The sequence below is a fragment of the Typopeltis vanoorti genome, chromosome 17 (genome assembly GCF_054136105.1).
Source record: "Typopeltis vanoorti isolate ZY-2024b chromosome 17, IOZ_Tvanoo_1.0, whole genome shotgun sequence".
Classification (NCBI taxonomy): Eukaryota; Metazoa; Arthropoda; class Arachnida; order Uropygi; family Thelyphonidae; genus Typopeltis; species Typopeltis vanoorti.
The window spans coordinates 11,302,087-11,329,171 of record NC_143565.1 but is presented as its reverse complement, the minus strand read 5'-3'; the positions used below and the strand labels follow the sequence as shown (position 1 = coordinate 11,329,171).

Here is a 27,085-nt window from a genome sequence, read left to right as displayed (position 1 = left end):
GCCCTTTCCTTAATGCATAGCAGTACACATGTCCGCAAGGAGATGTGCTTTGCATTATGGGAGATACTGAGACAAGGAGTGATGAGAGGTTGGTCCACCTTTGCTACGAGTTGCCAAGGGATGTACCACCTTATCTCAGTCCTGAAGATATTTTCAGGCACAAACTTTGTTTGCATACACTTGGATAAAGGATTAAACTAAATTTATTATAGTCTAACCAGTGTACCACCTTAATAATAAGGTGGTACACCAGTTGGCAACTCGTATAGGTAAATATGACCTCTCCATTGCTTCTGCCTTAGTATCACCAGTCTGGGTCTGCCTCCCACTGACGAGACCTCAATAAAGGTTGAAACCGGTGTGTAGTGGCCCTTCCCTTAATGCATAGCAGTATACATGTCTACAAGGAGGCGTGCTTTGCATTATGGGAGACAATGATTGATGAGAGCTTGGTCCACCTTTGCTACAAGTTGCCAAGGGATGTACCACCTTACCTCAGTCCTGAAGATATTTTTAGGTGCAAACTTTGTTTGCTTATACTTGGATAAAGGATTAAACTAAATTTATTATAGTCCAATCAAATGCAAAATAAACTTCCAACATCTATATATATATTTGTGTGCATACAGGGCTCAACAAATTATGGAAAACAATTTGCTCTTTCAGCTGTAGGTGTCAGACACATCTGTGATACTGAAAGAGCAGAACTGCATAATTATCTTTGATCATGGTGGAAAAGAATGTAGCACACTGGTAACAGTGATGTCATTCCTTGAAAAACTTCTGTATTTTTTGAATTTGAAAGATTTTGTTTAAAAAGTTTTTATTAAATAAAAAATATTTTATTTTGTCCATTCTGCGTGTAAGTAGGCAACTGTATTTGTCAAATCATGTGTGTGATGGGGGGACACAGTTCTGAGAAGGGTTTTGCAAACAAGTGTGAACCATACTTGTTTGCAAAAGTATGTACTATTTAACAAAGGTAATAATTATATGTTTTCTTACCTATCTGCTCTGGAATTTCAAAGAAGTGTTTTTCCTCTCTCAAACAATAACTTTTTGTTTTCTTATGTTATTTTTTACGTTTGATCCTGTAAAAATAATCATAATTAAAATTCTGAATATTTTTACGTATTGTTTATGTTAGTATGTTTATTAGTTTTTAGTTTCATAACACGCATTGTTGGCACTTGCAATGTGCCCGTTATGGAAATTTTGTTAAAAGTGATATGTTAAGCAGTTAAAAACTTAATGTACTTACCGGATTTGATTAGTTGTGTTACTTTAAACAAATTTATTATGGTTTGAAATATTAAGTTTTGTGTTTTATGAAGGCATTCTCTTGTCGCTAACGGAAACAACCGTGTCAGCCATTATTTATACTTAATTTCCGAGAAGTTGGATGTGTGATTGACAGCTGACAAGAAAGCGTTCGGTATCGGAGTAACGGCTGTAAACAAGAGAGCGTTCGGAAGGAATTTAGAACACAGGCCAGCAGATATTTAGGTTTGGAGGAACTTGAGTTTTTTTATGTGACAGTCGGAGGAAAATTAATAGTATATTCTGAAAAAGGAATCGTGGAACTATTAAGTTTTAATATGGAATGAGTATGTGGACAAGTAAAAGGGAAATATTGCTATAAATCGTTTTAAAAGGAATATTGGAGGAAACACTAATTGAAAGATTTATAGTAGATTCCGAAAAAGGAATCATAGAACTGTAAGTTTTTTTTTTTATTGGAAGAGTTGAGACTGTCAATAAGCATTTAGTGAATAAAAGAAGAATTTGCTATTTACGTTCTAAAGGAATGTTCGAGAAAACTCTGATTAGGAAGTTTCATCTGTATTAATGACGCCGGATCTGATTATTATTTCTACTGAAGAAAAGAGACAGAATTAAGTCAGGAAGAATTAATGTGTGTTACGTAAGTGATGAGAAAGGATCCTGTAAAAAAAAAATAGAGTCTTATAACTATTGAAAAGGGCCTTGACAGAGAAAGAAACTGGCTATGAACATTTTTTGTGATTGTGCAGACAAATATAACATATAGGTACACTCGGAATAAAAAAAAATAATTGTTAGAAACAGAGATCATTCTCTATGGTAGGATTAATATTAAGATATAATATCTATGAATACTCTATCTATATAAAAATCAACCAATTATTAACAATCCTCTCTTCAATCATTGTCTATTTTTAATAATAATTCCCTACAGCTTCACCATTCTCCTTCAACATTTCAATTTTGGTAAGATACAGTTGTGGCAGAGTGCAACGCTTTGTAGTACTTTTCCACAATACTTTATTTTCGTTGGTCCATTAGCATAAGGTCTTGGCTGTTGGCTTGGGATGCAGAGTTAACTGTATTGCTAGAGATGTCCATATAAAATATGGACATCTATATAAAAATCCAGATATCTATATAAAAATCAACTAATTATTAACAATCCTCTCTTCAATCATTGTCTATTTTTAATAATTCCCTACAGCTTCACCATTCTCCTTCAACATTTCAATTTTGGTAAGATACAGTTGTGGCAGAGTGCAACGCTTTGTAGTACTTTTCCACAATACTTTATTTTCGTTGGTCCATTAGCATAAGGTCTTGGCTGTTGGCTTGGGATGCAGAGTTAACTGTATTGCTAGAGATGTCCACTTTCTGACTAATAAGATCCCAGTTGGAATGAAAATTCATCATGGCAAGTTGTGAAACTATAAACTGGCAGTCATTGGCCATCCTGAAGAATACAGCGTTGGTGACACATATCTAACCTGGAACTTGATTACCCCAGATAACCTGATGTACATTCGTCTGATAAATGTAAACATTCGAATGTTAGGCTAATGTGCAAAAGATTTTTTTTTTTATATACATCACGTTTTTTATATTTTCTTATTATTCTTTCCCTCCTCTTTTACCTTGTGGTTTCCAGGATTTTTTTACATTTAAATACTGCTGTATTAAGGATAAGGTGGTTAGGCCTCTGCCTCCTGGTGTGTCCTGTATTTGTAGATGTGTGTGTTCATGGGCCAGTTTGCCTGTTCTGGGAGATGAAAAACACAAGTTTCCAGGTTAAAAAAAAACCTCCTACCTCCGTATGAGACCGGCTAACTCACCTTTAGTCGAATGAGACCAGATAAAGGTTCCTCAACTCACTGACAGGAATTGAATCCGGGTCTTTCCGACTAGAGGGTTTCTTCTATACTGACTGAGCTACAGAGGCTCTAGTTGTTTTATATATATGCTACTTTTTAAAAAAACTTGAGGTAGAAGGATTATTTATCCATATATTAATTCAGCAGTGAAATATTTGCTATAATATATTTTAAATATTGCTTCAATGTGAGAATTAACATTATTTGAGTAATATTTTTATTATTAAACCTATTATATCATGGAAAGTTTGATATTCAAAATTTGCATTTGTATTTATTTAAGCACAATTTTTTTTTTATATATATATATCTAGAGGTCGAGGTAGAGGTGCAAGAGGCCGCGGGGGACAAACTAGAAAACTGCCAACAGCTGAAGAACTTGATGCTGAATTGGATGCATATGTTAATAAGGTAATTAACATTTTATATCCAAATCCCATTCTTATAATCCTTATGTTTTAGGACCCTATGGCTTAACTAAGTAACTAGGCTAATATTAAACACAGTTCTGATAATGATGTGATGCTTTTAATCCTATACATTCATCTTCTGTGTTCTTCATATTCAATTATGCCACATCTATATGAGACTTGGACCCACCATCAAATGAAATGTTCTTATAAATTTTGCCTATTTCCAGTCAAAATTCATTCTCTGCTCAGTTCACTATTGTGGTGTTTAATGTAAATTAACACACACACAGTCATTGCATATAAGATTTAGACAAGCATACTAAGAGACTGAGGAAAATTGTGGAAGAGAAACTGGGAAAACAATAGGTTGGATTCAGGCTAAATAGACATTGTCAAGATCAGATTTTCACTTTATGACAAATATTTAAGAATATGACATCTTGCAGATGCTTGAAATGACACTAGAATATGTGAATTGTATTTGGGAGAAGCTGCTTAAAATATTTGCTCATCGATTGCAGTACTCGACAACACAAAACCTTACAGTGGACTGGTGACTAGCTAAAGAATTGAAGGTTGACAACATATACCATTCATTGGAAGCTGTGGAAGAAGAGCTCACAAATGACAACCCTAGAACAAGAATCATAGAAAGTTGCAGAAGAAGAACAGTCATTGCATATAAGATTTAGACAAGCATACTAAGAGACTGAAAAAAATTTTTACTGCAAAGTTTGTAGTTAACCTGTTTATTTATATCCTTTTATAACCTTTTTTTAACCTGTTTCTCTCTCACTCTACTTAATTGAACATACTAGCTTGGATTAGCTCTATTCACTCATTCTTGAAGATGTCATTTTTCATATGACATCTTCATTAGTACATTTGTTTACTTCTATAATATTTCTTCATATCTGTGGTCTTTGATCAACTTTTATTTTTGACCCATCTCTCAAATCCAGGGAATAAAATCGGTGAGCTCTGCCTTGTGCACAGCATAGGTGACTGTTGTAGCTGATTCTCTCTTATTACATATAAATTTTTTCAGCAGATTCCCCAACATACCTGCTTTGCTTAAATTATACAAAACAAGAAATCGTGTTCTTGTTTTTATCCTTTACCAAGGCATAAGCGTGTGAAATAACATCATAGTTAGCTACTTGTATACGTACTTTTAGGTGGGTATATACTTCATTGGTTTTCAAAAAAGTTCTGAGTTATGAATCTGAGAGTTGGGTTCTGAAAATTTAGGGGAGTGAATCAATGGCAGTAGAATGTTAAAATGAGATATTGGAATGGATCTTGACATTGTTGGCATTCAAGAATGTGATAATACAGCTAATCAAATGTGGAATGGCCACTTAAATAGAATGGAGTAGGAAAGGTTGGCAAAACGGGTGTTTGATACCCAGAAGAAGACCAAAATCTGGTTTGATGTAAAATCAGGGGTAACACAAGGACGCACATTATCTCCACTCTTATTCATCCTCTATATGGATCACATTATGAAAGAAACTGGCATTAGGCCTGAGATTAGAATTGGAGATGTCAAACTTAGCTTATGGATCTGAGAGTTGGGTTAGATTAGAAATAAAGCCCTTCAGTCAATGACTAGAGACCACTTACGAGGATTCCAAAAAAATTAGTGAAGTGAACATATAGCAGAATCATACAAAAAATGAAGATATTCGAAAGGAACTTTGCACTGTTAGCATTTAAGAATGTGGAAGTAGAGCTAACCTACAGTGGTGTGATCACTTGAACAGGATGTGACAGGAAAGGGTAGCAAAACAGGTATTTGATACCAATATGGCAATAAATAGATCCAGAAGAAACCTCCAAGGCCTAGGTAGATTGATTCAGTCAGAAGTGCTTTAGAAGTACAAGATGTGACAGTATTTGAGTATCGACAAAATATAAACTTAATTATTTTTTTACACAATGAAACCTGTGGTGAATTCATCACTAAAAAAACGTGTACTAACCACAGTGATAAGTTTTAACACATAAATATTTCATCCCAAGTATCTTGGGACATCCTCAGTATAGTAATTCAAACAAAACTAGGAAGAACATACAATTAGGGTGCATGATTACAATGGAATCTTAATATGCATGCATGCAATAGCGTGTTATAGAATTAAGTTAAAATATAACTGAAAAAGGGGGAAAAAAAGATAACATATATAAAGAGATTTTCATCATCATCATCAAATTCCTGCCATGTACCCTCAAAGGGTGTACAGGATATGACAGTACTACATGAAAAAATTACATCATTACTAACTTCCTATCTACAATTTTCCTCCAAATCAGTCTGTTACTTGTCAAGACTCCAATATTATCAGATCTTATATTTCTATCGTCTAAGGCACTTTGTACCGTATCAATCCACCTATATCTTGGTCTTCCTCTGGGTCTTTTTCCTGCCAACCTGGCAGAGAACACTTGTTTTGCTAATCTATCCTCTCCCATTCTTTTTAAGTGACCATACCAACTGAGATTAGCTCTGCTAACGCATTCCTGGATGCTGACAATGTCAAGTTCTTTCCTAATATCCTCATTTTTAATATGATATTGCCATTGATGCCATCTGTTCACGCCTCTAATCTTTCTCAGGACTCTCATATCTGCGGTCTCCAGTCTTTGGTCAAGTGTATTACTTCTGACCCAGCTCTCAGATCCATAAGTTAACACTGCTTTGAGCACTGTCTTGTATACAGCTAATTTAGTGTTCTGACTAATTTCTCTCTTATTCCATATGAATTTATTCAATTGATTTCCCACCATACCAGCTTTGCTGATTCTGTTGTCTATTTCTATATTTAATTTACCATCTTCAGTAAAAAATCGTGCCTAAGTAGCTGAAATTTTTTTCTTGTTCCACAGGTTCTCCACTCACAACACAGTTGACATTTTCAATGATTCTGCCTATTTTCATTGTCTTTGTCTTTTTATTGCTGACCTTCATACCATATCTATTACAACAGCAATTGAATTTAGTCAGAGAATCTTGCAGACTTGTAGTGGATTTATTTAGAAGTATAACATCATCGCATAAAGCAAAGAGCTGACATTAACATCTCCAATTTTGATATCATGTTTAATATCACTTCCCTTCATAATGTGATCCATATAGATAATGAATAACAGAGGGGATAATGTACATCTTTGTCTAACACCAGATTTAACATTAAACCATCTTCCTATACTTCCTTCAATTCTAACTGCTGACTAAGTATTGCTTGATATAATGCCCCATTGACACCATATAACTGCAGCGTATTGAATAGCTTCTCTCTTGGCACCTTGTCATATGCCTTTTCCAAATCGACAAAACTTAAATACAGTTCTTTGTTATATTCCCATGCTTTCTCGACTATTTGTCGTAAAGTGAAGATCTGATCCTGACAGCCTCTATTTGGCCTGAATCCAGCTTGTTCTTCACCAAGCTTTTCTTCCACAATTCTTCTCAACCGTTTCTCAAGTATACTTGCATAGATTTTGCCAAGAACACTCATTAGGGAAATACCTCTGTAATTCTCACATTCAGTTTTATTTCCCTTTTTATATTATGGTAACTATGAGAGCTCTACTCCAATCATCGGGAATTCGTCCCTCTGTCCAGGCTTTCTGAACTATGCAGTGCAGCCACTGTAAGACTTTTATATCACCATACTTCAGCATTTCTGGTCGAATATCATCTACTCCTGCTGCCTTTCCACATATCAAGCCTTTGATGGCTTTTTCTACTTCAAGTATGGATATGTATTCCTGACTGCTTGCCAGGTCAGTGTTTTTTATCCCTGACCAGGCATGCAGTCATCCCTGGTCAGTGATAAAATGTGCTGTCATCCCTGCTTGTTTCATTTAGCAGTTTTTCAAAGTAATTACTCCATACTTCAACGATATCTTTTTCTTCTGTTTCATGTCACCTTTATCATCTCTAACTCCTTTTACAGCACTCTTTCCTCCATTCCTAAGCTTCTTCAACAACCTCCAGAATATTTTGCCACCTTCTTGATATTTTCTATATTGTTGCCAAAGTCCTCCCATGACTTTTGTTTAGCTAGTTTTACACACTGTTTAGCTTTCTTACATTTGTGTCTGTAGTCTGTAAGAGTAAAAGCTGACTTATTTGCCAGGAACTTTTGATATGCTTGCTTCTTTTCCTTCACTGCCTCTTTAACTTCCTGTGTCCACCAGGGAGTTCTGATTTTTTTATCCTTGCTCACAACCTCACCACATGCCTCTCTGGTAGAATCAATCAATGTTTTCTTCAGAGTTTGCCACTGAATCTCCAATGTTTGATTCCTGTTCTCAAACTCTTTCATTTTCTTTTCACTAATCTTTCTGTATTTTAGTCTACAGTTCACATCTGAGAGCTGCTCAACTTTTATTCGCTTTAAAACTTTCTTACATGTTATTCTTTTCAATATGAAATTCAATTTTATCCTACTCAAGACTAAATTGTGATCACTTCCAATTTCAAATCCTCTGTACCCTCTGGTGTCCTGCACCAGGGAGAAAACATCACTATCAGCAATAACATAGTCAATGAGACTTTTCTTATTCCTTGCCTCTTCTCACCATGTGAATTTGTGCACATTTTTCTGTTGGAACATGGTGTTAGTAATAACCAGTCCATGACCTGAGCAGAAATCCTACAGATATTTGCCATTATTATTAGCTTTGCTCTTTTCTCCAAATTTTCCCAAAATATTTTTGTGTCTCTCACAGTCATTTCCTACTCTGCTATTTAGATCCCCAACAAGGACCAACTTTTCCTTTTTCATTGTGTCAGTTGCTTTTTTTAAAGCATCAAAAAATTCCTCCACTTCTACCTTGGTAGAAACTTCTGTGGGACCATAGGCACAAATAAATCTCATTGTCCAGTTCCCCATTCTCATATTTGCCCACATTACTCTACTTGAGACTGACTGCCATTCAAGAAGATTAGCCTCATATTTTGTGTTGAATACTATGAATACTCCTTCTTTTCCTTGATTGTCATTGCCTGAATATAACATTTTGTATTTATGGCCTAGAAAGATCTCACCAGTTTTGGTCTTTTTTGTTTCAGTCACCCCTGTTATGTCGATCTGGTACTTATCTAATTCCTCAGCTATCTCCATTTCATTGCCATTCAGGCTTCTTACGTTGATAGTACCGATCTTTAACTCTGGTGATGTTGAGTTGGGGTTTGTTTTCAGATTTGTTCCAGTAGCTGACTTTTTGCTGTTCGCCCTGGTTCCCTGGCGAAAACAACAGGGGCCTTGTTTAACCGGGTGATGCCCCAGCCGGCATGAAATTTTGTCATGTTGTACCATCATTTTTTTTTTTTTATTATTTTGGTTTAACCAATAAGAATACAATTTGGTCGGCTAAATCCCAAATGGCTAGCCCATCCTCGTTCATTCAATATAAAAGTAGATACCCAGCAGGGTGCACCACGAGAAGGTGAGGATTAGACATTAGGTCAGAAGCCCTGTTCGGTTCTCCGCATTCCTTTAAAGGCTATGTGGAGGTCTCCTCTCAGTTAAAAAGCTTTGACCCTTAGATCATTTTACACAATTTTGTATGACAATTTCCCATACTTTAGGAATAGCAAGAATGTCATTGCAGTTTAAATTTGGTCTGTGTAGTAGGACTTCAGTGCTTTCTTTATATAAACGTTCATGTTTATATAAAGATCTATGTAAAAGTTTTGTCTTTTTCCAATGGTACCTATGGTTAGGGTTTTCAACTCCGTGTTGAGCGAGGCCAGATATCTGCGGTTTTGAAAAGAAGAATGTGGTCCTGTTGTTCCGAAATGCATTTCTGAACAGATCTACTTATCTGTCCAAAGTAAGACAACTTGCAGGACCATAGGATCTTATACACACCAGGTAACATCAGAGGTGAAAGTTTGTCTTTAGGAGAATGTAACAAGTTATAGATCTGGTTGATGGGTTTGTAGGTAGTGGCAAGATTATATTTTTTCATAATTTTTGAAGGACGTTTGAAGATGCCTTTGACATAAGGAATATGAATCCTATGGGCTTCTTTTCTAGGTTGATGTGTGGGGAAGTGACTGATGATTTTTTGAGTTGTTTTAAGATTGTATCCATTTAGTATGGCTGTATTTTTGATTATTTCTAATTCTTGGTTTTGAGATTCTTTAGAGGAGCAGAATCTGTGTGCTCTGGTAACTAATGATTTAATGATGCCAGATTTTTGAGATGGATGATTACCGGAAGAATTGTGAATGCAGCGACTTGAAAATATAGGCTTGCGATAGACAGACGTGGCAATGGAACCATCTTCTTTTCTTTGAATGTGTAAATCCCGAAATGAGATACCCTGTGGAGATTCTTTTTCTAGCATAAAGTTGATGCGAGGTTTATTTTATCTAGAAACAGGTGTAATTCTTGTTCGGAATGATCCCAGACTGCAAAGACGTCGTCGACATATCGTATCCAAATTTTTGGTTTCGGTTCAAATGTGAAAATTTTTTCTTCAAGGTATTCTAGAAACAGTTTTGCTAAGTTTAGCGATAAGGGAGACCCCATTGCTCTTCCTTCCTCTTGCTTGTAAATTTTTCCTTTCCAAGTGAAGTAACCGGACGTAATAACACATTTGAATAATTCAACAATATCTGACAGAAATTTTTGAGTTAATAACTCTACTGTTTCTTTAAGGGGAATGTTAGTGAAGAGGGACACAATGTCGAAGCTAATTAACATTTATTTTTGCGTGAAACTCTGTGGAATTTTTAATTGATGAGGCGTGGCCTATGTGAGGACAGAGAAGGTTAGATAAGAATCTTGATAACTTCTTAGTCGGGCTGCTAATACAATCTATGACCGGTCTGAGTGGAACGTTATTCTTGTGAAGCTTAGGTAAACAATATATTCTAGGTGGTCTAGCATGGTATGTCCTGAGTTTTTTAATTTAATCTAAGGAAGAGGTTTCATCAAGTAACTTATTTAGTTTCTTGAGTTGTCTTTTTGTAGGATCATAATCCAGTTTGGCAAAAGTATTTCGATCTCGGAGTAGTAAATTCATTTTTCGGTCATATGAATTGGTATCTAGAACCACAGTGGTATTTCCTTTGTCAGCTCTGGTGATGATTATGTTTTTATTACATTTTAAGGAGGTAAAAGCTTTCGATTCTGATGGTGGGATATTTAAGTCCAAAGGTTTGGCATCATAGATTATTTTTGCTATTTCGAAATGAAGTCTGTTGAAAGATAGCGATGTTTTTCTCAATGTTACGTATAAAATCTAAATATGGAAAACATTTAGGTGAAATTGCAAATTTATGACCGCTTGCTAGAACATTTAATTCATCTGTTGTTAGTGGACAGTTAGATAAGTTGACCACCCATTTTTCCGTCAGTAATTTTCTTGGATCGATTTTGCAAGTTAAGGTATTTTTTTATGTAGATTAATATTACTTTTATCAAATGCTTTTATCCCCACTTTTTTGAGACACTGATAATCAATTGTAGCAGTTCTTGATATAACGTGTTTGACAATTCTGCTTCTAGTTCTGTAATTTTTAAATTATTTGTTTCCAATTCATGTTTAGAAACTCTTAACTGATTAAGTAGGAAAAACTGGCTTGCATCTGGAGATTTGGTGACTTCTTTTAGTTTTGCAAACTTTCTAATGAGTTTATCGTGTCTGCACGTTTTTAAAAAAGAGATTCTAGCATGTAGCTTGCCCTGTTTCAATTGAAGTTTGCTTAGCAAGTCGGTCTTCTGTGCTGTCAGTTCCCCGTAAAGGAATAAGACTTTTTTATACAATGAAACCTGTGGTGATTTCATTACTTACTAACCACAGTGATAAGTTTTAATACTTAAATATTTCATCCCAAGTATGACCTCCCACGGAAGGTCAACAAGTTACAGACCTAATGAACTATGTGGATAGTATCATTAACTGCACTGTCATAGGATTAATTATGTTTATATAAAGCAAGTCTCAATTTAATATTATTTTAAATTAAATCCCATGCAATATCACAATAAAGAAAGCAATCTTGAAAACTTTCATTTGGGTTGGTTGTAAATTTGGTCGCATTTAAGTTCTGAGGCCACTCTATAATGTCTGTAAATGCTGTGTGTTTCTTAGCTGATCTTTCTAGTTTAGTGAGAAGAAAAAGCAGACTTTCTTTAAGGAAAAACCTCTGTCATCACCATATGTGATCATCTAACTGTTATGGTGATGAGAACCTTCACTCTACCACTCATTACTCTGGATAGCGGAGTGGTTAATGTACTCGACTCCAACCAACAGTCTATAGTTTCGAATCCCACCATGGGCATAGATGAATACCATCACCAAATGTTAGGAACTCTTTCAGATGAACGGTCGTCCATATCACATGTAAGTCTATGGGTGACCGAAGAGGACACGCAGATGCGTGAAGAGGCACCTCGTATCGCTTCGCAACCGGAAGTCATGTGACTGGAAGGAAGAAATGAAAGTGACATCCAATAGACGTCATTGTGATGCATGATCTTTAGAGGATGAGAAGCAACTCGAATAAGAAGAAATGCAGCCGATATCTGGCGTGGTCTGCTGCATACGAGATCCACGGAATCATCCCCCCCCACACACACACACACACCCAACCGGCTGACTAACGTGGGTAATCTAGGTTTAGGTTAAGGTTAATTAGGTTAGGAGGAGGAAAGCATCTCACTGGAACCTAACCTAACCAATGGTCTGGCGCAAGTTCCCATAAGAGATACAGGAACCGTTAAAAGTTATAGTCACCGAGACATCAACTCCGCGTAACTCCGGTTTCATCCCCCTTCTGGTGACGTCACATCCGGTTGCGAACGAACATGGGGTATCCCTCACATAAAAATGCATCTGCTCCAGTCTCCTATAGACTGCTATGTTAACAAACCACCCGTTGGAAGTCCGATTTTGGAAATGGATTCATTCAAAAACAAATAGAGAGCACCAATTTCTACGAGTTGCGCTGTTATCATTGAAAGGTAGGAAATTGCCTGATATGCTACGTTTCGCATTTAAAGAGGAATGGTTCCAAGTAACTAGAGCCCTAAAAGTTTTGTGTGAACTGTTACTCATTTCTTAATTTTTACAACATGCATTCCTCTGTGAAACCTTGTCAAACTTCCCATTTAATCATTTAAGATTAAAATTAAAAAAATAAATAAATAAAAAAAACCTCCTTTGTATTATTATTGGGTAAATTTTAGCTTTTAAGAATCACATTTCAATCAGTGGTGGACACAAATCAAATCAGCTGAATCATTCAAAGTATTTTTAAGGAGTTGGTGTTGTATAATTCTTTTCCATTAATCACAGCACTTTAAAAATTTTGTTTTACATCTTTAATTATCAATTTACTTAATGCTAGTTGTCACTTATATCCATCATACTAAACATATGATTCATCATCTCTACACTCTCCATTTCCTTATGACATATTTTTTGATAATTTGATTACTCGTTTACAGGTGACTGCAGATTATGAAACTTGCTTCTTGTAATAAACCTGGATCAAATTATACAAGATGCCATTCAGTGTTACCTATTTCACATTAGTATCACTTGCATTCTCTACAAAATCCATGAGCATTCACTCCTTTGTGCAATTATGCAAAAGCATATATGTAAAAACATCACACAGTATGCTCAGCCTACCTTACAACTTGTATCAGCAGGGGGAAAAAAAAAAAAAAAACTATTAAAAAATCCAAACCCAACTTTGAAATGGCAAAATATAGAAAAACTGACAAGTTTTTAATATATTATTTTTGATAAATTTATAACTTTTTTTTTGCCCATTATTTATGATGGGAAACAGTATTGTAATCGAAGGAAGTAAGCCTCATTCTCTTCTTCCAAACTTTACAGCTTTGAGTAATTCAAATATACCAACCAAATACAGCATTCTCCTTCATTATTGTTTTTTAATATACAGTATCTTAACACAAACACAGTCCCCAACTCTGTGCAGATTTGATTACAATTAATTGATAAATTAAAATATTCAAATTTATTCTACAGTTAATTGCATTAGACCAATTAAGATGAACACTGATGTACTGTACACTCTTAAAACTTTCACATCGATAAAAATGCAATCATACAGTCAAATTGACATGAATTTTGCAGTGCAGGTTGCATAAGCCACGACAGCACACCCAACTGAAATGGGCATGCAATGCCACTGTAACCTAGCAATTCTTCTTCCCTGAATCCAAAGAGTCAATTACTCTACAAGTTGTGCAGAAATAATGAAGAGCCTACTGTGTTCTTGTTGATTGGATTTTAACAGTATAGATGGGAACACAGATTGATAAGAAAATAATTATTTATCAACTTAAATGCTAATATTTCACTGGTATTATATCCAGCATCTTCAGAGCACACAAACACTAGAGAAATATTAGCATTTAAGTTAATAAATAGTTGTTTTCTTATCAATCTGTGTTTGCATCTATACCGTTAAAATCCAATCAACATGTGTGACGAACACATTAGCCTTTCCATACAGTTAAGTATTCTTCACAGAGACGATATTGTACTCAAGGCACGACAATACGGTAAGCGGAAGATAAAATTGGCACAGCAACTGAACAGGTCAGCCTTCCTAAAAAGGTGCCGAGATACCAATTTAATACCAATCTGTATAAAAATTAAGAACAAGTTTCACTCGGCCAAAGCCCAACATATTTATAAACGAGCGAGTTTAGAACTATCAAAAATAAATTCTTCCATCAGTGCATTATGTGATATACTATCTAACATTTTGAACCCGAAACTATGGGATATCCTAGATAGCATCTCCGACTCTACAGCTACCAAATAATTTGCCAAAGTTAAACTGGCACCACAAAATATTTGAAATCCTCCAACAACGCATTGCCGTGCAGTGGCCACAATTACATCAAGATGGCGTCGTTGTGAACTTATCATCGGTAACCTTAACCAAAGAGGCCATGAGTGCGTCAAGTCGGGGACACAATTTTGCCATTACTCCTAAAGAAGTTCCAAAAGCCAAAATAATGGCTTCTGTTGAACGTCGGACATATGACCTGACTCCAGCAATGGCCAATAATATTCGGTTAGACGTGGCCAACATCCTAAGCCTCCCAAATATATCTCTTTACAGGTAGTCCTCGACTTACGATTGGGTACGTTCCAACCTCTCCGTCGTAAGTCGAGGACTTTTGTTAATTCTTGATTTGTTTGATTTCTGTTATAATATTTTCATAAATTATGTTTCTATATAACTTAAAACAGTGGAAAATGTATAAACTTACATAAACGTTTATGAATTATTTATTAGCATGTACAAATACATAAATACAAAATTAAGAAAGAAAATTTTAAGAAAAAAATACATATACACATATCAAATGGTGCACTTACTTTAATTTGAAATTCCTTTAAATATTAGTTAATATTAACAAAAAACTTACTAACAGTTTTTAATTAAACAGATGAGTTACTCATTTATTTGGATGATATGCTTATTTCTCGCGAACAGGATAGGCTTTTTTAATCAGAAAATTGGTTAATGGATATTTTTCTTTTTTCATCATATATTTCACGATAACATCTGGCTACTTCTCAAATTTACTTTTCGATTTTGGCGAAGCGATCAATGCCTTGATCCATATTTTTGAGTAGCTGAAGTTCTTGATTTAGTTTAGAAAATACTTCAGCTAATCCTTTTACAGTAAATTTTTTAATGATTTCTCTTCTTCCCCATTATTCCTTTCTTCTTCTACAACTCTTTCGTTTTGGAAAATCAAGTCTTGATCAGTCAGTTCACCTTCTTCATGATCTGCTAATTCTTCTATATTGGTAATATTTCTTGCAATTTCAATGATTTCTTCACCAATTTGTTCTAACATACTATGCTCATTGTACTCTTTGAGTGTCTTCTGTGGTAGTAACTTCTTCCATGAAGTTCCAATGTTCTGGATACATTGGTCAATATTGTAATTTTTCCAAAAATCACATAATATTATAACATCGTTGTCCATTGCTGTTATTGCTTGAGAAAATGTAGTTTTCACGTAATATGTCTTGAATGTAGCAATCAAAACTTTGATCCAGGTTGAATCACCGCTGTTGTATTGGGCGGTAGATACATCACATTTATATTTTCATTCAAACCGCCAATCTCAAGAGGATATCCTGGAACATTGTCAAGCAGCAATAGAATTTTAAAAGGAATGTTTTTCTCAAGACATATAAGCACATACTTCTGGAATAAAACAATTGTCATCCAAGCTTAGGATTACTGGTGCAGTAAACTGACAATTTATTCTTGTCAGTGTTTTTCAAAGCTCTTGGGTTTTGTGAACAGTAAACAAGAAATGGTTTTAATTTAAAACCAGCAACATTTCCTGCAAGAAGAAGCGTAATCCTGTCTCTAAATTCCTTAAAACCAGGCGGTGATGTAGCTTCTCTGTGAATGTAAGTTCATTCTGACATTCTTTTCCAGAACAGTGCAGTTTCATCTGAGTTAAAGATCGGTACTATCAATGTAAGAAGCCTGAATGGCAAAGAAATGGAGCTAGCTGACGAATTAGATAAGTACCAGATCGACATAATAGGGGTGACTGAAACAAAAAAGACCAAAACTGGTGAGATCTTTCTGAGCAATAAATACAAAATGTTATATTCAGGCAATGACAATCAAGGAAAAGAAGGAGTAGCCATAGTATTCAACACAAAATACGAGGCTAATCTTCTAGAATGGCAGTCAGTCTCTAGTAGAGTAATGTGGGCAAATATGAGAATGGGGAACTGGACAATGAGACTTATTTGTGCCTATGGTCCCACAGAATGTTCTGCTAAGGTAGAAGTGGAGGAATTTTTTGACACTTTAGAAAAAGCAACTGACACAATGAAAAAAGAAAAGTTGGTCCTTATTGGGGATCTAAATAGCAGAGTAGGAAATGATTGTGAGACATACAAAAATATTTTGGGAAAATTTGGAGAAAAGAGCAAAGCTAATAATAATGGCAATTACTTGTTGGATTTCTGCTCAGAACATGCACTGGTTATTACTAACACCATGTTCCAACATAAAAATGTACACATGGAGAGAAGAGGCTAGGAATAAGAAAAGTCTCATTGACTGTGTTATTGTTGGTAGTGATGTTTTCTCCCTGGTGCAGGACACCACAGTGTACAGAGGATTTGAAATTGGAAGTGTTCACTATGATCACTTCCAATTTCAACTCCTTGAGCAGGAAAAAATTGAATTTCATATTGAAAAGAATGACATGTAAGAAAGTTTTAAAGCGAATAAAAGTTGAGCAGCTCTCAGGTGTGAACTGTAGACTAAAATACAGAAAGATTATTGAAAAGAAAATGAAAGAGTTTGAGAACAGGAATCAAACATTGGAGATTCAGTGGCAAACTCTGAAGAAAACATTGATTGATTCTGCCAGAGAAGCATGTGGTGAGGTTGTGTGCAAGGATAAAAAAATCAGAACTCCCTGGTGGACACAGGAAGTTAAAGAGGCAATGAAGGAAAAGAAGAGAGCATATCAAAAGTTCCTGGCAAATAAGTCAGCTTTTACTCTTACAGAATACAGAGACAAATGTAAGAAAGCTAAACAGTGTGTAAAACTAGCTAAACAAAAGTCATGGGAGGACTTTGGCAAGAATATAGAAAATAAATATCAAGAAGGTGCAAAATATTTCAGAGGTTGTTGAAGAAGCTTAGGAATGGAGGAAAGATTGCTGTAAAAGGAGTTAGAGATGATAAAGGTGACATGAAAATGGTAGAAAAAGATATCCTTGAAGTATGGAGTAATTACTTTGAAAAACTGCTAAATGAAACAAGCAGTGATGACAGCACACTGATAAAAAACACTGACCAGGCATGCAGTCAGGAATACATATCCATACTTGAAGTAGAAAAAGCCATCAAAGGCTTGAAATGTGGAAAGGCAGCAGGAGTAATGATATTAAACAAGAAATGCTGAAGTATGGTGGTATAAAAGTCTTACAGTGGCTGCACTGCATAGTTCAGAAAGCCTGGACAGAGGGACGAATTCCCGATGATTGGAGTAGAGCTCTCATAGTACCCATATATAAAAAGGGAAATAAAACTGAATGTGAGAATTAAAGAGGTATTTCCCTACTAAGTGTTCCTGGCAAGATCTGTGCAAGTATACTTGAGAAATGGTTGAGAAGAATTGTGGAAGAAAAGCTTGGTGAAGAACAAGCTGGATTCAGGCCAAATAGTCGAGAAAGCATGGGAATATAACAAAGATCTGTATTTAAGTTTTGTCGATTTGGAAAAGGCATATGACAAGGTGCCAAGAGAGAAGCTATTCAATACGCTGCAGTTATATGGTGGCAATGGGGCATTATATCAAGCAATACTTACTCTTTATTTGAGTTGTCAGGAAGATGGTTTAATGTTAAATCTGGTGTGAGACAAGGATGTACATTATCCCCTCTGTTATTCATTATCTATATGGATCACATTATGAAGGAAAGTGGTATTAAACCTGATATCAAAATTGGAGATGTTAATGTCAGCTCTTTGCTTTATGCAGATGATGTTATACTTCTAAATAAATCCGCTACAAGTCTGCAAGATTCTCTGACTAAATTCAATTGCTGTTGTAATAGATATGGTATGAAGGTCAGCAATAAAAAGACAATGAAAATAGGCAGAATCATTGAAAATGTCAACTGTGTTGTGAATGGAGAACCTGTGGAACCAGTAAAACATTTCAGCTACTTAGGCACAATTTTTACCGAAGATGGTAAATTAAATATAGAAATAGACAACAGAATCAGCAAAGTTGGTATGGTGGGAAGTCAATTGAATAAATTCATATGGAATAAGAGAGAAATTAGTCAGAACACTAAATTAGCTGTATACAAGACAGTGTTCAAACCAGTTTTAACTTATGGATCTGAGAGCTGTGTCAGAAGTAAAACACTTGACCAAAGACTAGAGACTGCAGATATGAGAGTCCTGATAAAGATTAGAGGCGTGAACAGATGGCATCAATGGCAATATCATATTAAAAATGAGGATATTAGGAAAGAACTTGACATTGTCAGCATCCAGGAATGCATTAGCAGAGCTAATCTCAGTTGGTATGGCCACTTAAATAGAATGGCAAAGAAAGATTAGCAAAGCAAGTGTTCTCTTCCAGGTTGGCAGGAAAACGACCCTGAGGAAGACCAAGATATAGGTGGATTGATACGGTACAAAGTGCCTTAGACAATAGAAATATAAGATCTGATAATGTTGGAGTCTTGACAAGTAACAGACTGATTTGGAGGAAAATTGTAGATAGGAAGTTAGTAATGATGTAATTTTTTCATGCAGTACTGTCATATCCTGTACACCTCTTGAGGGTACATGGCAGGAATTTGATGATGATGATGATGAACATGCTACTCCACGCATATTGAGATTCCATTGTAATCATGGGCCCTAACTGTATGTTATTCCTAGTATTGTTTGAATTACTGTACTGAGGATGTCCCAAGATACTTGTGATGAAATATTTACGTATTAAAGCTTATCACTGTGGTTAGTACACGTGTTTTTCTTAGTGATGAAATTTAATCATATAGTATTGTTATAGTAGCCTTGAATAATACCCCTTGAGGATGCATATCAGGAATTTGATGATGTAGTCTTTTTAGATTTTTTTTTTTTAATACATGTGTACTTTTCATGAGTTTCTAAAATTTTAAATTTTCATTATGAATATTCATCAGTAAATAATACTAACATTTTAAAATATCACTTTTTAATTATCTTTTCATAACTACAATCAGTAGCAAATTAGTAGGGAATACAGAAATGGTTTATTGTGTGAATTTTTTGTTTGACTTCAGTTGATACTTTTTTGTTCGTTTGTTATGGTGTTTGCTATAGTGAGAATCAGTTATATTGTGTAACTAAGAATGTAACAATAGTTTTATTTTAAAATGAATGGAGACATGGGTTGCATATGTCTTGAATCCATTTTACATCTGGTTATACTGTAACACGAAATCACTTGTTAGAGTTTACATTTGTGAACAGACATCTTTGAGTTATGTGTTTCTTTACTTTATTATCACATTTAAAAGATAAAAGCTTAAAACAAGCATTGACTACTTGTGTTATTGTATAGCAACACATCCTCACTTGTGTGGTATGGTGTACATAATTTCATTATTTAAGGTGTGAAAATGAATTAAAAACACAGTAGCCATGTGGAAAGGCTTATGTTTTCTTCACACATGTTGATCGGATTTTAACGGCATAGAAGTGAACACAGATTGATAAGAAAATAACTATTTATTAACTTAAATGCTAATATTTCGCTGGTATTATATCCAGCATCTTCAGAGCACACAAACAAAGTTTGTTACAGTAGCATGCAACTCCTAATTAGGTGCCATCTAAGTTTTAAAAAAAAAAATATATAAAAAAAAAGATATTAATTTGGTCTTAGGATGACTGTCTCCCAAATCCTTGGCAGATTCACACAGCCACACCCGTTGAGGCCCAGAGCATGTCCCAAGGCCCATGCCAACCCCAGGAACAACGTCTCTGACCTGCAAAAACTTCCGTGCAGCACTCCTGCCTTCCCCCAATTGATCCCGTGTGCAGGAGTATCCAAAGCATGGTCCTCCAGACCTGACCCACCAAAGCGAAAGTGACAGATATATTTCCCATGTTCACCGAGGCGGATGTCCACAGTTGGCTCGACAACATGAACAGGGCACTTCACAGACTCCTGGGTGTGATAAAGTAGAGAATTCATCCCCAGGTGAACGAATGAGAGCTGCCAGTTTCACACAAGGCCCAAATATGGCACGTAGCCTGTGTCCGTTAAGCACACCAGATATAATGGGATTGTCAGTAAGGTGCGATGCAGATGAGAAAGTTCAGCAGTGAGAGCAATTTCATTGGAACAAATTGCTCTAGCTGGGTTAGTTATGGGTTAGTGTTTTTAATATACCATATTGTTGAGAAGGATGATGGTGTGATTGTGTAAATATCTCCCTGTATGTGTGGGTTTTCTATAAACCGAGAATGATAAGGAACTTCTGGAAGATGTGTGATTAGTGTGTCCAGGAAGGGCAGACAGTCATTGGCTTCTAGTTCCATTGTAAAGTGTATTTTAGGGTGCTAGCTATTTAGATGCACTAAAAATGTGTTCAATGTGTCTGGGCCTTGTGGCCAAATAGCAAGCACATCATCAACATCGCGTAGCCAGAGACTAGATTTGAGAGTGGCTGTGTTGATAGCTAGCTTTTTTAGATGTTCTATATAGAAGTTGGCTGGGGGGGGGGGGTTATAGTTGTCTCATCTGATTGTTTGTATATTGTTGGAGGATTTCAAATATTTTCTGGCGCCAGTTTTTAGCTTTGGCAAATGATTTGGTAGCTGTAGAGTTGGAGATGCTATCCAGGATATCCCATAGCTCCAGGTTCAAAATGTTAGATAGTATATCACATAATGCACTGATGGAAGAATTTATTTTTGACAGTTCTACTCGCTTGTTTATAATACATTGGGCTTTAGCCGAGTGAAACTTGTTCTTAATTTTTATACAATTTGGTATTAAATTGGGATCTCGGAACCTTTTTAAGAAGGCTGACCTGTTCAGTTGGTGCGCAAATTTTATCTTCCACTTACCGTATTGACGTGCCTTGCTTACAATATCATCTCTGTGAAGAATACTTAACCGTATGGAAAGTCTAGTGTGTTCTTCACACAGATTGATAAGAAAATAACTATTTAATAAGTTAAATGCTAATATTTCTCTAGTGTTTGTGTGCTCTGAAGATGCTGGATATAATACCAGTGAAATATTAGCATTTAAGTTGATAAATAATTATTTTCTAATCAATCTGTGTTCCCATCTATACCATTAAAATCCAATCAACAAGAACACAGTAGGCTCTTCATTATTTCTGCACAAGTTGTAGAGTAATTGACTCTTTGGATTCAGGGAAGAAGAATTGCTAGGTTACAGTGGCATTGCATGCCCTTTTCAGTTGGGTGTGCTGTCGTGGCTTATGCAACCTGCACTGCAAAATTCATGTCAATTTGACCGTATGATTGCATTTTTATCGATGTGAAAGTTTTAAGAGTGTACAGTACATCAGTGTTCATCTTAATTGGTCTAATGCAATTAACTAGAATAAATTTGAATACTTTAATTTATCAATTAATTGTAACCAAATCTGCACAGAGTTGGGGACTGCATTTGTGTTATACTGTATATTAGAAAACAGTAATGAAGGAGAATGCTATATTTGGTTGGTATATTTGAATTACTCAAAGCTGTAAAGTTTGGAAGAAGAGAATGAGGCTTACTTCCTTCGATTACAATACTGTTTCCCATCATAAATAATGGGCAAAAAAAAGTTATAAATTTATCAAAAATGATATATTAAAAACTTGTCAGACAGTTTTTCTATATTTTGCCATTTCAAAGTTGGGTTTGAATTTTTTAATAGTTTTTTTTTTTTTCAAAAAAAAATGTAGAATGCTTTTATATTTTACTTTTAAGTTATAATGAAATTAACTAGAACACACCATTAGAGCTCAATGAGTAGTTATTGTAAATAAATACAAAGGTTACATAAATTATTTGGGGAAAAGAATGGAAGCAATCACCATTGACTGAGTTGTTTTAACCTTCAGACTGGAAATTTGCAAAGATTATTCCAGTTCATAAGAGTGGCTTGTATAAAGCAGAGAATTATCGTCTAGTTAATTTCACTATGATCTTTTAGTCTTATATACAATGTAATGGGAAAATTCAATACCAAAATAGGGCATATATTCTAACACCCCTGGCCAGTTCAAATAATGAGCCTTTTGTTGATTTGTAGCACAAGTTATAATTTAAAAAATGCAATTTTGAATAAGCTTACTATTAGGCAAATCTTTAATCTCTTCAGTATATATTTATATATTCAATATACAGAAAAAGATAACCTTTTGTATGTAATTCTAATTAGTTTTCCTCCTTACCTGATAGACCAGTTCAAAGAAATTCATAGATGGAAGCTTATGGTATTAATAATAAATTTTAGAAAATATGTAGACATATTGCTCTGTGTGTTTCTGAACTGTTGTTTGTTTTTATTACAGATGGAGTGAGGAGAATGAGCTTTGTTGATTAGCTAAATAACTTCAAAAAGTGTTTCACCCACTTTTGATATATTGATGTGGGTGGGAGCACACGAAGAGCCAGTCAGAAGAGAAGTTTCTGTTATGTAGCAACACGGCCATTTCATCTGCATTGTCCACCATACCCTGTTCTGCAGATATCATTAACTTCATCATCTCATCTTATTTCCCTGTAGTTTTTGTCTTAAAAAAAAAGTAAATGTTTTTATATATGTGTGTGTTGAGTGAATGGTTTTGTACAAATAAAATTTTTAACTGTTGAAATCACTAAACACATTGTTTTAATGGATTATTTTCATATTTATTATTGATCAAAATGCTGAACGTTTACGATTAAATTATGGAGGGTGCAAAAGACATCTGTTTGAAATTAAGTGTTTCATTGACTGAAATTTAAAAAAAGTAGGGTTGTATAAATTTTAGGAAAATTATATTTATTTTGAAAATGAATTTTTCCTTAGCTGTTAACAGATAATAAAGTTTTCATAAGAAGCTTCACTGAGTAGGAAAGATTACTTTATTATGTATTATTCATCTCACAACACAGTTACTTAGACACTAACCTGTATAATAGTACTGTACTTATTTAGTATGACACCTTCATCTGATTTTCAGCGATTCTTCATTTTTTTTTTTTTTTTTTTTTTTTTTTTTTTTTTTTTTTTTTTTTTTAAATAATTGTGACTTACTAGTCAACTTAAACTAAACTGTTACAAATAATGATGATAATAAGCTAACGCCTTATAGGGAGCGGACGAAGCCTTTAAAACTTATCTAGATTCTGGAGAGTGAGTGGGCTTTCAGTCTCCACCGGTAGCCAATTAGAGATAGCTGGCCCATGTCTATCACTAATTATAGGTGCCACCAATGAAGAGACAGCAAACAAGTGCTACCATCTCTTGGTACCTAACCTTAACATGTGTGAAATACATTAGCTAGGATCTTTTAGTCTTACATGGCCAGAGTTTTTGCAGCAAGAGCCATAGTTACCTACCAGAAATTGTTAAGAGCTACAAATTTACTTTAATATCAATGCCACGGGTACTATCTTTTAATGCTGTTAAATCTAATAATTCCTCTCGCATCACTCCATCCTCATGAATGAAACAAATAAAAATTACTAATTGTGGTTGGTCTGTAATGTTAGTTGATTATTTTGTATCTTTTTAAATTTTCTGACAAGGTAATATAAATATAACTACATTGCCAAACAGCAATGTACTTAATTAAAAAATTAAATTAAAAACAATAGAAAATTAAGAAAATTTATAAATATTTTTTATTTCTTGGTTGAGCTACAATAAAACCTTTAAGAAGAGCCGCAGTTTGGCTACCGTGGTTATATAGGATATTTATTACTGTCTGAAATAATGTGGGGTCTATGGTCAATTTGTTTGAGTTTACGGGATGAAAAACCAGAGTAGTTTCCAGGAGAGAAAACCACTTGCCTATGCCAGAGATCGACAAATTCAGAAGCCAGTTAAAGAGAGGCTTAGAAAAAGTTCCATCAGTCAGTGACTAGACTCGAGCTTAGTTCTCTCTTCAGGTGGCTTGGCACAGGATACATATGTAATTTACAGGCCTGTAAATCTTGAGATTTTACTTCTTTACAAGGCCTTGATTAGACTGTGCCAAGAGTACTCTGCGCTGTTTTGGTGTTATGAGTTACAAGGGTATGAAGAAACTGGAAAAGGGTACAAAGATTCTGTCAGGATTATGTGGACACTACAGACCGATTCACTGAAGAAAATGGGGTTATAATAAAGTAATGAGACAACACGTGAATTGAGAATATGCCTCAAGTCCTAAATAGCCCCCCCTAGGCTAAAATGGGTTTTCTTGGTTGTTGTGGTGAATATGGAATATAAACACTTCCCATATTTGGAGGAGTTTCATGCAGCCAAATCTGTTGCAATTTGGGTTTGCTTTAAGGCAGAAGCAGATTCAAGGGAAAAAAATCATATTTCTGCAATGGAGTACAGTAGCCTGTCGTATTTTATGGCAGGTATCCAAAGTATGCTCAGCAAGTACTGAGTGGCTGTAGTTGTGGAAATGGATATAGTACTTATGTTCAGCAGTTCTGATGTCCTGTCTGTTTAGCCATAGTAGAATAACTTACAACTGTAGGAGACCTAGTAAACAACTGACAGGTCTAGGGACTGTGACTAGTATTGGTGGAACAGGTGAGGGATGATTTTCTATATATATATGGTATGTAAGTGGTTGGATGGTTGTTTTTGGACTTCCCTCATGGACAAGGTGGATTTATGAGGCACGTGTTTGTAGCCAGTATAAATTGAATGAATATGATGCTCCCAAGTCAGTGCATCTGTCTGAGTGAAATGGCTGCAAGAAGGGAATTGATGGAGTTTTAAAGACATGTGATATGCTCATGTTGCAGCCCTATCTGTTTGACAAATTGGGCCATCCCATGTCAATAATCAGTGATACCATATTGAAATGGAAGTACAAGAAGTCAACTGCAAATTATACCCAGAGTGGATGAACCAACACTCACCCAAGGTGACCATATGGTGCTACGAAGGATAATATGTAAAAACTGCCAATATGTTCAATGCAGAGTTTCAAGCATTGACGAACACGAATCTGCACACAGAGAAAATAGTTTACGTGGTAGGACCATAATATGCAGCGTCATCTTTAGTGATACAAAGTACATTGGGAAGTGGAAGCTTGGAAAGCTGTGTTATGGGGCAACGAATCGTGCTACACTCCTCTACCGTATAGATGGACAGGTGAGGCAGATGCTTGGTGATTGTCTCTTACCAAAGTGCATAACTGCAACTAGGAAATTCAGAGGTGATGGTATTGTTTGGCCTTTGACCTCTGGTGCAGAGAACATTGAAATCCAAGAGATATCAACTTTCAGGACAATGCAATGCTTCTACTTTGTAACATTTCTAGAACTTGCTGTGGTTTGTGAATATGAACTTTGACTGGCCTCCATAGAACCCTGATGTCAACCATATTGAACATTTGTGGGATGAACTGGAGCATCGATTGATGTCAAGGGGTATATGCCCTGCAACAGTTAAAGGGCCTTGCACATGCCTACAGAAAGAATGGTCAAAATTCTCACTGATCAGTATCATGTGCTTGTGGAAAGTGTCCCCCATAGGATTTGGGGCATACTTATTTGCTGCAGTCATCACAGCAAAGGGAAGTTCTAGATCTTTGTTTGACTGTTCTTTTCATTATGGTGTCCTTTTACTTCTTTCCAAGCAGTATGTGTAACGGTGATATTCTTTAGTGTAATCTATTCTGGAGAGAGGAAGGATAATATGTAATGGAAGGAGGTATGTGGTTTTGGCATATCGATTGTGGCCTTTGATTAAGGTTTTATGAATGTCAAGTTCAGTGGAGAAGGCACTGTTACCTAGTAAACTAATTAATTTAGTACTGTTATATGTATAGAGAGAGTTTTAATAATCCCATAATGTTGGAGGAGGCTTGGAGTGTATACTTGTGTGTTTAAACATTGCAAAATGTAAAGACAAAAATAATGGCTTTCAAATGAGAAAACCCAATAAGAAGTAAACCAATGATAGATAATAAAATATTAAAAAAATAAATACTTTTAATAATTTACTAATTATATGAAGAGCCAAAGGCTTCAATTCGGTGACGTGAAATTATTTAAGGGATATTACATCCCATATTGTTTCATAGCCGAATAAGAAACTCAGAGTTTCATGCCGAATATAGAAACTATATAAATTTCGGCGAGTCCAAGCGTAAGCAAATACCTGGATAGTCCATATGGTAGTGCAACATGGGACAACTCATAGTAAGGGTGGAGCAAGCTATGATCACTTCTTGGTATTTACTCATAATGTGAAATCCAGCTCCTAGGAGCTGTATTACTGTTCTACATTCTGAGAGGTCACTACCCAGACCGGTTTCAACCTTTTGTATGTATAGATGAAGCGGGGCTCTAAAAATAAGACGATCCCGATACATCGCCCAACTCAGCGTGGTTTCACTCAGTGACAGGCTCACCTTATCACCAAGAAGAACTCAGCATTGGCTCTACCCAGTGGCAGGCTCACCACCACTACGCAGAACCATAATCTCAGCAGTGGCCCCATTCAGAGACAGGCAAAAATCTACCTCCAAGCGGAGCCTCTCAAAGCCAGATCCACCCCACACCGGTTTCAACCCTCATTGGGGTCTCATCAGTGACTAGGTAATACCAAGTTGTAGTGAACAGAACTTACATACCCTACTATAAGAATTGCCTAGAAGGTGTCCTAATAAATTACTAATTATATGAAGGCTTCAATTCGGTGAATATAGAAATTATTTAAGTTAAGGGATATTACATCCCA

The 27,085-nt window shown here is 35.5% G+C and overlaps 1 protein-coding gene across 1 annotated transcript in view; it reads left to right on the top strand.

Moving 5' to 3' along the window:
* Positions 1-23,234, top strand: part of LOC150097149 (THO complex subunit 4-A-like) — a 98,351-nt gene extending 75,117 nt beyond the window's left edge. The window contains exons 5-6 of the mRNA XM_090406873.1: positions 3,473-3,569; positions 22,698-23,234. Of these exons, the coding sequence (XP_090262999.1) occupies positions 3,473-3,569; positions 22,698-22,706 (106 nt within the window). The 3' untranslated portion in view covers positions 22,707-23,234. The remainder of the gene's footprint in view (positions 1-3,472; positions 3,570-22,697) is intronic.
* Positions 23,235-27,085: the final 3,851 nt, after the last annotated feature.